The sequence below is a fragment of the Haplochromis burtoni genome, unplaced genomic scaffold (genome assembly GCF_018398535.1).
Source record: "Haplochromis burtoni strain Fernald_Lab_line unplaced genomic scaffold, NCSU_Asbu1 Contig_149, whole genome shotgun sequence".
In the NCBI taxonomy this organism is placed as follows: Eukaryota; Metazoa; Chordata; class Actinopteri; order Cichliformes; family Cichlidae; genus Haplochromis; species Haplochromis burtoni.
The window spans coordinates 887,487-900,282 of record NW_024582510.1 but is presented as its reverse complement, the minus strand read 5'-3'; the positions used below and the strand labels follow the sequence as shown (position 1 = coordinate 900,282).

At 38.0% G+C, this 12,796-nt stretch overlaps 1 protein-coding gene across 1 annotated transcript; it reads right to left on the bottom strand.

Annotated features, from left to right (window-relative positions):
- Positions 1 to 10: 10 nt before the first annotated feature.
- On the bottom strand, positions 11 to 6,595 carry LOC121815183 (mucin-17-like). The gene is made up of 3 exons (XM_042224770.1): positions 6,563 to 6,595; positions 113 to 3,715; positions 11 to 23 (listed from the first exon to the last, which is right to left on the bottom strand). The coding sequence occupies exons 2-3, from the start codon at positions 3,634 to 3,636 to the stop codon at positions 11 to 13; spliced, it is 3,537 nt and encodes a 1,178-aa protein (XP_042080704.1). The 5' UTR covers positions 3,637 to 3,715; positions 6,563 to 6,595.
- Positions 6,596 to 12,796: the final 6,201 nt, after the last annotated feature.

The following is a 12,796-nucleotide window of genomic DNA, read 5'->3' as shown; positions in this document are numbered from 1 at the left end:
AGTGACGACTTCAGTAGTAACCGCTGATTCAGATGGAGTGGATGGTTCCGTCACTGGTTCAGAAGTAACCACTGATTCAGATGGAGTGGATTGTTGAGTGACAGCTTCAGACGTAACCACTGATTCAGATGGAGTGGATGGCTCAATTACTGGTTCAGTTTCAACTGGTGTTTCCGATGCGGTTGTTGGTTCAGTGACTGGTACAGAAGTAACCATTGATTCAGGTGGAGTGGATGGTTCAGTGACAGCTTCAGAAGTAACCACTGATTCAGATGGAGTGGATGGTTCAATGACTGATTCTGAAGTAACCATTGATTCATATGGACTGGTTTGCTCAGTAACTGGTTCAGTTTCAACCGGTGTTTCAGATGTGGTTGTTGGTTCACTGACTGGTACAGAAGTAACCATTGATTCAGATGGAGTGGATGGTTCAGTGATTGGTTCTGAAGTAATCATTGATTCAGATGGAGTTGGTGGTTGAGTGCCTGATTCTGAAGTAACGATTGATTCAGGTGGAGTGGATAGTTCAGTGACAGCTTCAGAAGTAACCACTGATTCAGATGGAGTGGGTGGTTCAGTGAATGGTTCTGAAGTAACCATTGATTCAGATGGAGTGGGTGGTTCAGTCACTGGTTCAGAAGTAAACTCTGATTCAGATGGACTGGATCGTTCAGTGACTGATTCAGAAGTAACCACTGATTCAGATGGAGTGGATGGCCCTGTTATTGATTCAGTATCAACTGTTGTTTCAGATGCCATTGTTGGTTCACTGACTAGTACAGAAGTAACCACTGATTCAGATGGAGTGGATGGCCCTTTTATTGATTCAGTATCAACTGTTGTTTCAGATGCCATTGTTGGTTCACTGACTAGTACAGAAGTAACAATTGATTCAGATGGAGTGGACGGCTCAGTGACTGATTCAGAAGTAACCATTGATTCAGATGGAGTGGGTGGTTCAGTCACTGGTTCAGTTTCAAGTGGCTTTTCAGAAGCAGTTCTTGGTTCAGTGACAGCTTCAGAAGAAACCATTGATTCAGATGGAGTGGGTGGTTCAGTGACAGCTTCAGTAGCAATCACTGATTCAGATGGAGTGGATGGCTCAGTTACTGGTTCAGTTTCAACTGGTGTTTCCAATGCAGCTGTTGGTTCAGTGATTGGTTTTGAGGTAACCATTGATTCAGATGGAGTAGATGGCTCAGTGGGTCGTTCAGTTTCAACTGGTTTTGCAGATGGAGTTGTTGGCTCAGTGACTGTTTCTGAAGCAAACATTGAATCAGATGAACTGGATGGTCCATTGGCTGGTTCAGTTCCAAATGGTGTTTCAGATGTGGTTGTTGGTTCAGTGACTGCTTCAGTAGTAACTACTGATTCAGATGAAGTGGATGGTTCAGTTTCTAGTTCTGAAGTAACCATTGATTCAGATGGAGTGGGTGGTTCAGTAACTGGTTCAGACGTAACCACTGATTCAGATGAATTGGAATGTTCAGTGACTGGTTCAGTTTCAACTAGTGTATGAGATGGGGTTGTTGGTTCAGTGACTGAAGTAACTATTGATTCAGATGGAATGGATGGCTCAGTGACTACTTCTGAACTAACCATTGATTCAGATGGAGTAGATGGTTCCTGGAGTGTTTCAGAAGTAACTACTGATGCAGATGCCGTAGATGGTTCAGTGACAGCTTCAGAATTAACCACTGATTTGGATGTAGTAGATGGTTCAGTGGCTGGCTCATTTTCAAGTGGTGTTTCAGATTGAGTGGATGGTTCAGTCACTGGTTCAGTTTCAATTGGTTTTTCAGATGTGGTTCCTGGTTCAGTGACTGCTTCAGAAGTAACCATTGATTCAGATGGAGTGGATGGTTCAGTGAAGGCTTCAGAAGTAACCATTGATTCAGATGGAGTGGGTTGCTCAGTAACTAGTTCTGAAGTAACAATCGATTCAAATGGAGTAAATGGTTCAGTCACTGGTTCAGAAGTAATAACTGATTCAGTTGGAGTTGATGGTTCAGTGACAACTGCAGTAGTAACCACTGATTCAGATGGACTGGATTGTTCAGTGACCGGTTCAGTTTCAACTGCTGTTTCAGATGTGGTTGTTTGTTCAGTGACTGGTTCTGAAGTAACCATTGATTCAGCTGGAGTGGATGGCTCAGTGACTGGTTCTGATGTAACCACCGATTCAGATGGAGTGGATGGCTCAGGGACAGCTTCCGAAGTAACCACAGATTTAGAAGGACTGGATGGTTCAGTGACAGATTCAGAAGTAACCATCGATTCAGATGGGTTAGGTGGTTGAGGGACTGGTTCAGAAGTAACCATTGATTCAGATGGGTTAGGTGGTTGAGGGACTGGTTCAGAAGTAACCATTGATTCAGGTGGAGTTGATGGTTCAATGACTGTTTCAGAAGTAATTATGGTTTCAGATGGAGTGGATGGTTCAGTGACTGGTTCATTTTCAACTGTTCTTTCAGATGTGGTTGTTTCTTCAGCGACGGCTTCAGAAGTACCCATGGATTCAGACAGAGTGGTTAGTTCAGTGACTGGTTCAGAAGTAACCATTGATTCAGATGGAGTGGATGTTTCTGTGACTGGTTCAGCATCAGCTGTCATTTCAGACGTTGTTGTTGGTTCAATGACTGGTTCAGAAGTATCTATTGATTCAGTTTCAGTGGACGGTTCAGTGACTCGTTCAAGTGTCTCTGTGCTTTTTGGTGCACCTTTTGGTGCAGTTACATTAGTTGGTTCACCCGCTGGTTCAGGTGTTGTGGGTGGTTCAGGTGAACTCGTGGTCCTTTGCTCAGATGACGGTACTACTGTATTAATCTTTGGTCCAAATGGTTTTTGTTGCTCCTTTCCACTTCCTCCTCCTTCCGGACCTTGGCCACATTCACATGGTTTGAGCTGAATGATGTTTTTAATAAGCTGAGCACTTGGGAAGCTCATACTTATGACACCTAAGCAACCATAGTTTTTAGAGATTTTTTTATGCCAGTCCACAAAGTCGTAAAGTTGCTCATTGACATTTCGAGCCAATATTTTTGGATTGTTGAAAAGTGACGTTGATGTCTCAGTCACCACAATGTGATGTTCACAGATGTGTGACTTGATTTGCTTTAATCTCTGTTCTACATTTTTGAGCCTATTACGTTCAAAGAAATGTGAGTCATGGTTTTCTGTTCCAGCATGAAACACATCAGTCTGGAGAAAAACAATATTGCCCCTTGCGACCTTCATGTTTGGTGTCATCGTCTGTGTCCATATTTTATTTCTGAAGTTGTCAATTAATTCCTTTGTCAACTGAGCAACTTGTTTCTTGTAAAGACCATGTAATGTCACTTTCAAAATCACTGTCTCACTTTTGTGATCTCTTAAGAAATCAAGAATGTCTCTGAGGACATTATCTAATTCCGTATGCTGCCAAAACATCCAGTGACTATCCCGAATATAAACATTTTTTTGTGTAGGCAACCAAATCCCAGCATGCAAGTCAAAATATCGTACTCCCACATTAAGTTGCTGCTTCAAATTCCAAACTTGACATATAGCAAGTGGTCCTCCGTATAATGTTAAGCTCTCGTGTGTTCCAGGAATGGAGATAGCAGATAGTGGGGTCTCTTCAGGTATAGACTTCATCCAGTCAAGGTTATAAGATCTTGGATCCAGGTCTGGGTTTTCATTGAAACCTAACCATGAACCTGAGCAGGAGGTTATTCTGGTGAGAGGAAGACATTTTTACTTCTATTTTTAATTCTTTCATCGTTCTTTCAAAGTCAAAAAAGCAATTCTAATTGTTTATTTCTACAACAAGAAAAAGGAAGACAGAAATATTTGCCAAATACTCTTTCCCATCACAATAAGTCAGTCTTAAAAGTAAAGCAATTATAAACTATTATTATAAAATCAATAATATTGTCTTACTTACATAGAGAAAAAGGAGAGAAAATTATAGATCCCCATAATCTGGTTGTTCCATCAAGCTCAGGAATTTAGGATTTGTCCAAATTTCTTTCCAATGCGTTTACATTTTTTTCTCACCAGCCAATTTGTAAAAGAATTTACAAAACTCCAAAATGCTTTTACATTTAGCTCCGGACATGGCTGTGACAATAGACAATGGTCTCTGGTAAAGTGAGCTGCTGTAACAGTGAACATAAAGATAACCTTTGATTTGCATGTTTCTGTTCTCTAATCTTTTATTTAGAGTAGTGTAGGAGAGAGAAAGAGAGACACTGAGACAAATGGAGAGTGAGACGTTGTAAAAGAGGTGTGCAGGCCATGTTGTAGCAGTTTATTTAGTAAAATATGACTTTGAAGACAGTCAGGGAGGTGATGAGTCAGCTCAAATGGCTATCCTTTACATATTTTGCATAGACTACATATCTACATGCACTACATGTAAGAGTATTCCTTCACCGAATATCTGTTTTTAGGCATCCCCTACGTTCTTTAGCTGGAACACCTTAATAGTTTTGGATTCAGCCTGTGAGTTATATAAGGAAATCTTCAATGATTGGTTCATCATTTCACCCACACTCATCAAAGCCACAACACTGTGCTAATGGGGAGATCAATATAAGAATACAATTACATGAAAAGTGGGATACAGTTGTCTTAACTGTAAATTGGAGCTCTAAACATCAGCCAGGTCACTTGATGACTATAGTTTTAGAATGTTGAATTCAGCCTCTCCTTTAAACCTTTATTCTGTTTAATGAAATCAAAAGGACAATGCCTTTTCTTTTTGCTCCTTCCTTTAGGGGTCATCTGCTTCCATCTCACCCTATCCCTCCTCTTTCACACCAGGCTCTTGTCCACCTGCTCTCCACTATCAATATAGATCACAATGTTGTCTGCAAACATTACAGACCACAGAGACTCCTGCCTGATTTAATCTGTCAACTCATCAAATCTTATTTGACTGAATGTTCTGTATATTCTGTTTTTTATTAGCCTTAATCACTGAAATTAAAGTTAACTTAGGTAGTGCTTCAAAACAAATTACAAAAAATGCCTAGATGGGATTTAGTGTGGCTGCTGAGTACCTGGAAGTGTTTCTAGAAGAATTGTGGTAAGAGTCATCAATATGAATTTAAGACAATGATTTTCTTTATTCAAACTTAACAAACAACTTTGTCACATAAATTATTTAATTGGTAGGGCACTCAGAATAAAAGGACTTAAGTCAGGGCTAAAAGTTTTCAGCCCTGATTTAAATGAAGATTACTACAGGTGTTCAGGAAGTTCAGGGGAGCATGACTACTCAAATCAGCTGCAGAGACATATATCAGCATCAGCAATTGGATTAGAGATACATACAGCAGAGTCAAATTTCAATAAACCTTTACTTCACCATAAAGACACGTTAAATATTTAATCTAATCTAATCTAATCTAATCTAATCTAATCTAATCTAATCTAATCTAATCCAACAGTTTAGCTTCATTCTTTTAAGCAAAGTTTTTAAGTCTAATGTGGAATGTGGTGACCATTTAAAATTTGAGGCATTTTCTCATATTGATATTATTTATTTAGACTATGTTAATACTGTTTTTTTCATAAATGTAGAAACATAGAAAAGCATATCTTTCTCATATTTAGAACCCTTAGCCAGTGAATCTTTCCATGAAAACTTAGTTTTCATGCACATGATACTCGGTACAACAATAACCTGAGTATCACATATTAGTTAAAATGACATAAAACAGAGTAAAGCTTCTATTCCTAATATTTATGAGTATCTAACTAGTAGATTTTGGAAATTTTTCAAGCGTTTTATGATCTAAATTATATAAATTGAGAAAAGCTATCATATTCATGTCATAAATCATATTTCTTTATCATTTTTTTATGTTCTGCTACTCATTATTATTTATATTCACTGTCACAGCTAATTATTTTGGTATTTTTTGTTTTCCTTTCAATGAATAACTAAAATTATGGTAAAAAATGGTTTGATAATCATAGCTGAATCCCAATGTTTAAATTAATAATCAAACAAGATGGAGAAAATTCTTCAGTTTTAAAACCCCAAAAGGTTGATTCTGTTCATCTGGATGTAGCGTTTCCAGCGGGAGAAATGTCTTGTCACTCATCCAAGTTACGAACCATATGTCCAGATGAACAGAATCAATCTTTTGGGATTTATCTACCTGGATGATTGAGCATGCATCAAAACATTCAGTTTTAAAAGTTGAAACCAGGCAATGTTTGGCATTCCTGCTGGGAAAACTTCAGTTTACTAACTTTAATATCACATAAGTAAACAGAAGAATAATAACTGGCAATCACTGCTACAATTCAATAAATAAAAGTGAAATTCTTCTCCATTACTAATAGGTCTGTTTCTCGCTCAAAAGTTGGCTTAACAGAGAAAAAACTTGGGTCCTCGTTAAATTTCTCACACATTTGTTTTGTGGTAAAGTTTTCATTTGCTGTGTGTTAATATGAAGCAGTTGGGCTTTAATCTACTCAAATTATTGTCTCAGATTGAGTTTGGGGGCTTTGAAAGTAAAGCAATTATAAACTATTATTATAAAATCAATAATATTGTCTTACTTACATAGAGAAAAAGGAGAGAAAATTATAGATCCCCATAATCTGGTTGTTCCATCAAGCTCAGGAATTTAGGATTTGTCCAAATTTTAAGCTTTCGTGTGTTCCAGGAATGGAGATAGCAGATAGTGGGGTCTCTTCAGGTATAGACTTCATCCAGTCAAGGTTATAAGATCTTGGATCCAGGTCTGGGTTTTCATTGAAACCTAACCATGAACCTGAGCAGGAGGTTATTCTGGTGAGAGGAAGACATTTTTACTTCTATTTTTAATTCTTTCATTGTTCTTTCAAAGTCAGAAAAAAGTTTGAATTGTTTATTTCTATACCAAACAAAAGAAGGACAGAAATGTTTGCTGAATATGTTTTCAAATCACAACAAGTCTTACTTGTAAGTAGAACAAACAAATATAAAACTGATAACACTTTAGAATAATGTCACACTATCAAGCATTAGTAAGTGCTTAATGCATCATTTATGAAGCATTACTTCTCCTTAGTATGTAACTTATAGAATTTATAAATCTAGATATAATGTTTATTTTTGATTTAAGATCTCATATGCAGCATGTTCATTTTTTAATTTAGAAAGTCTAAATAAGTGATCAACAAAGTATTTAGATAAGAATTTATATATATAATCATTAAGATTTTAGATATTAGTTTATTGTTCGTGAGTGTGTTAATAGAGGTTTTATACATACTTATTTCAAGCTGTAATCCATGGCTAATTCATACAGTTACTAGTTGTTAAGTATTTTGTGTAACCAGGACTATTTTTGCCTTATAAAGATTTAAAAATTAAAATAAAAGTACCTCAACATATAAAGTATAAGCTCACATAAAAAGAACACAAGCAAAGCACAAAGAAATAGAGAAAATCCAAATCAGTGTTGCCAATTTAGCAACTTTGTCACTATATTTAGCGAGTTTTCAGACCCCTGTTAGTGACTTTTTTTCCTAAAAAGTGACTAGCGACAAATCTGGTGACTTTTGCTGGTGTTATTGGAGACTTATGATGACTTTTTGATGTGAAAGCACATATCGCTCTTACTCTCAACTCTGCTGTGGGCTGCTCACCAGTGCCAAAGCGCTCACAGGCGGGGGACAGCCCTCACGCAGCAGTTGCCCCCAGCTGCTGTCAGAGCAGAAGATGTTCACCCATATGCTTCCAAACTGCAAATGAATCACACCCTGCCTGTAACGCAGTCAATTCTTCTTTTACTCTTACTTTTTGTGGGTGACAAGATTTAAAACTACTTAAAAACACACACGAAAAAAGTGTCCCAGGTTGTCTATTTCGGGTCACTTTTGCCAGTCCCAAGCCCAGATAAAGAAGGAAAGTTGGAACTGTGACATTAAAAAAACAATAATTGCTAAAAGAAATTTAATGTGTAGTTCTAAATATATTCTAAATGCTTTTAGGGTGTCGGTTACAATTATAATTATAAGAATGACCAATTATGCAAATTAGGCGATGACATCATTTAGTGACTTCTAGCGTCTTTTAGGACAACCAATAGTGATTTTTCTTACTGAGGAGTTGGCAACACTGATCCAAATCCTCTATTAGCTAACTTTAGCCAAATAAGTCATTGGCCAGTCAGGTTCAGTTCTAAAGTGCTCCTGAAATAAACAAATTAGTCAGAATATCCAGCTCTGTGCTTTCACACAGGCAAACTCGGCTGGAATGAAAAAAACACTTAATGGCCTCCTCATTCAAAACATTCGGAGAAGTTAGCGTGAGGAAGAGAAATCAGATTAGAGTAGATTAGAGACTCACTGAGTAAAACAAGTTGTGTTACTTGGGGATTCAATTCAATTCAATTCAATTTTATTTATATAGCGCCAAATCACAACAAAAGTCGCCTCAAGGCGCTTCATAGATACAGAGAAAAACCCAACAATCATATGACCCCCTATGAGCAAGCACTTTGGCGACAGTGGGAAGGAAAAACTCCCTTTTAACAGGAAGAAACCTCCGGCAGAACCAGGCTCAGGGAGGGGCGGCCATCTGCTGCGACCGGTTGGGGTGAGAGAAGGAAGACAGGATAAAGACATGCTGTGGAAGAGAGACAGAGGTTAATAACAGATATGATTCAATGCAGAGAGGTCTGTTAATACATAGTGAGTGAGAAAGGTGACTGGAAAGGAAAAACTCAATGCATCATGGGAATCCCCCGGCAGCCTACGTCTATTGCAGCATAACTAAGGGAGGATTCAGGATCACCTGGTCCAGCCCTAACTATATGCTTTAGCAAAAAGGAAAGTTTTAAGCCTAATCTTGAAAGTAGAGATAGTGTCTGTCTCCCGAATCCAAACTGGAAGCTGGTTCCACAGAAGAGGGGCCTGAAAACTGAAGGCTCTGCCTCCCATTCTACTTTTAAATACTCTAGGAACAACAAGTAGGCCTGCAGAGCGAGAGCAAAGTGCTCTAATAGGGTGATATGGTACTACAAGGTCATTAAGATAAGATGGGGCCTGATTATTTAAGACCTTGTATGTGAGGAGCAGGATTTTGAATTCAATTCTGGATTTAACAGGAAGCCAATGAAGGGAAGCCAAAACAGGAGAAATATGCTCTCTCTTTCTAGCCCCTGTCAGCACTCTTGCTGCAGCATTTTGGATTAGCTGAAGGCTTTTCAGTGAGTTTTTTGGACATCCTGATAATAATGAATTACAGTAGTCCAGCCTGGAAGTAATAAATGCATGAACTAGTTTTTCAGCGTCACTCTGAGACAGGATATTTCTAATTTTAGAGATGTTGCGCAAATGGAAGAAAGCAGTCTTACATATTTGTTTAATATGTGCTTTGAAGGACATGTCCTGGTCAAAAATGACTCCAAGGTTCCTCACAGTGTTACTGGAGGCCAAGGTAATGCCATCCAGAGTAAGAATCTGCTTAGATACCATATTTCTAAGATAACTGTAGTCTGGAACAACAGCCGTGTAGATTGAAAGAGGAGATTCAGAAACGTGCACATCAGAAGTACAGTAGGATGCAAACGTTTGGGCAGCCTTGTTAATAGTCATTATTTTCCTGTATAAATCGTTGGTTGTTACAATAAAAAATGTCAGTTAAATATATCATATAGGAGACACACACAGTGATATTTGAGAAGTGAAATGAAGTTTATTGGATTTACAAAAAGTGTGCAATAATTGTTTAAAACAAAATCAGGCAGAAAAATCTCGGATAGACAGAAGCGACGAATGGTGAGAACAGTCAGAGTCAACCCACAGACCAGCACCAAAGACCTACAACATCATCTTGCAGCAGATGGAGTCACTGTGCATCGTTCAACCATTCAGCGCACTATACACAAGGAGATGCTGTACGTGAGAGTGATGCAGAGGAAGCCTTTTCTCCGCCCACAGCACAAACAGAGCCACTTGAGGTTTGCTAAAGCACATTTGGACAAGCCAGCTTCATTCTGGAATAAGGTGCTGGGGACTGATGAAACTAAGATTGAGGTATTTGGGCATAACAAGGGGTGTTATGCATGGAGGAAAAAGAACACAGCATTCCAAGAAAAACACCTGCTACCAACAGTGAAATATGGTGGTGGTTCCATCCTGCTGTGGGGCTGTGTGGCCAGTGCAGGGACTGGGAATCTTGTCAAAGATGAGGGACACATGGATTCCACTCAATATCAGCAGATACTGGAGACCAATGTCCAGGAATCAGTGACAAAGCTGAAGCTGCGCCGGGGCTGGATCTTTCAACAAGACAACGACCCGAAACACTGCTCAAAATCCACTAAGACTTTCATGCAGAGGAACAAGTACAATGTTCTGGAACGGCCATCTCAGTCCCCAGACCTGAATATTATTGAAATTTGTGGTGTGAGTTAGAGAGAGCTGTCCATGCTCAGAAGCCATCAAACCTGAATGAACTAGAGATGTTTTGTAAAGAGGAATGGTCCAAAATACCACAATCCAGACTCTCATTGGAACCTACAGGAAGCGTTTAGAGGCTGTAATTTCTGCAAAAGGCAGATTTACTTAATATTGATTTCATTTCTTTTTTTGTGGTGCCCAAATTTATGCACTTGCCTGATTTTGTTTTTTATTATTGCACACTTTCTGTAAATCCAATAAACTTCATTTCACTTCTCAAATATCACTGTGTGTGTCTCCTATATGATATATTTAACTGACATTTTTTATTGTAACAACAGACGATTTATACAGGAAAATAATGACTATTAACAAGGTTGCCCAAACTTTTGCATCCCACTGTAACTGTCTTGGAACTGTTTCTCTGTGAGTATAGCTGAGTTAAGCTAACATGGCTAACTAGCCCCTTAGCCATGTTTTTGACCCATTAGCACCACAGTCTCTGTTTACACAGTCTCTGTTATGCTGTTATGGTTGTTTTACACATTTCTGCCTTTGTTTTTGATGCTAGCTTACTTCATTCCTGTGTTATTGTTACACCGTGTACATCTGCAGGGGCTGCCTTTCGTTCGAGTGCTAATAATACTAATATTTAATATGGTTAGATTCACTGCTACTAAAAAGAGAATAAAATGAAGATGGATATAAAAAGGTAGAATACTGCGTAAGCTTTGCTGTACCAAAAAGGTTGACACAGTATTTTGAGAATTCAGATTTTATTGTCATTATGACCATTAAATACTGGTATTTACTGATATTAATGCAGTACCATCCCTGTTTTATATAAATGAGAAGAAGAAGGAGATCATCCAGTACACGTTTCTTTCCAGCTGAGTTCACCTCTGTGATAACTCTATTTCATTTAATTCAGAAGCACTTTGCAAGTGAAGCTACTCGATGCTGACTTATCTGACTAAATCTAGCTAACAGACTACAAACCAGAGGAAAGCTGAAACTCAGGAATGAACCAAAGGTATTCCAAACTCTTAAAAATTCCAAAGACTTTTTCCTGTATTATCAATTTAATATGATGGACACACAGTTTTCTGATAACCTTATTCAATTTTTATTTTAATGGAAGACTGCTCAGAGTATTTTTGTCAATTAAACCTCTCTTACGAACTCATTTCAGTATTCTTCAGCTCTCAGATAGGTTGTTTTTTGCATCTGGCTATCAGTATATAAATATATTCTGTATCTCTTTATAGGTTGTCTGTAATTTTTCTATTGTGAAGATAGCTAATACTTGTTTGAGTCTTGACATACTTTTCTTTTCATTTATAAATGTTTTATAAGGCAATAACAGTTCCCACTTTAGATGAGGTCACACAAAATACTTACCTAATAACTATAAACTGTCTAAATTAGCCATGGATTACAGCATGAAATAAGTATGTATAAAACCTCTATTAACACACTTACAAACAATGAGCTCATATCTTAAGGATTATATATATAAATGTGCAACACAATCATTCTAATGATACCATGAACGTGTTATATATGAGCTCATTAATCGCTAATAAACATATAAATGACTACTAATACATAATCACTGAATTAAGCACTTACTAATACCTTACTAATGGTTTATAGTGTGAAATATTCTAAAGTGTTACCATAATTTTTTGTTTTACTTACATAGAGAAAAAGCAGAGGAAGTGATAGATGTCCATAATCCGTTTATAGGCTGGTCTGTTGAGCTCAGACAGTCAGGATGTGTCCAAATTTCTTTCCAAAATGCCTTTACATTTTTTTCCCACCGGCTAATTTGTAAAAGAATTCCCAAAACTTCAAAACGCTTGTACATTTAATGCGGATATAGCTGTAACAATAGACAATGGTCTCTGGTAAAGTGAGCTGCTGTAACAGTGAACATAAAGATAAACGGTGATTTGCATGTTTCTGCTCTCTAATCTTTTATTTTTAGTAGTGTAGGAGAGAGAAAGAGAGACACTGAGAAAAATTGAGAGAGAAAGACATGTGAAGGCCATGTTGTAGCAGTTTTAGTAAAATATGACTTTAAAGATAGTTAGGGAGGTGATGAGTCAGCTCAATTTTCTATCCTTTACATATTTTACATACACTACATGTAAGAATAAGGACTCTTCAGCTGACATACTCTAGTTCTTTAGCTGGACCAGGATTAATCAGTTAACCTATCCCCACAAACTGCATGTCGTTGGACGGTGGGAGGAATCCAGAGTACTCAGAAGGAACCCACACAAACACGGGGAGAACATGCAAACTCCACACAGAAAGAACCCAGCGTGCTGGTGGAATTGAACTCAGGACCTTCTTGCCTTGCTGTGCGGCAACAGTGCTAACCACCGTGCTGCCTATA

Coding starts and splice junctions, on each gene's coding strand:
- LOC121815183 (XM_042224770.1), bottom strand. CDS start 3,636: ATGAAGTCTATACCTGAAGAGACCCCACTATCTGCTATCTCCATTCCT.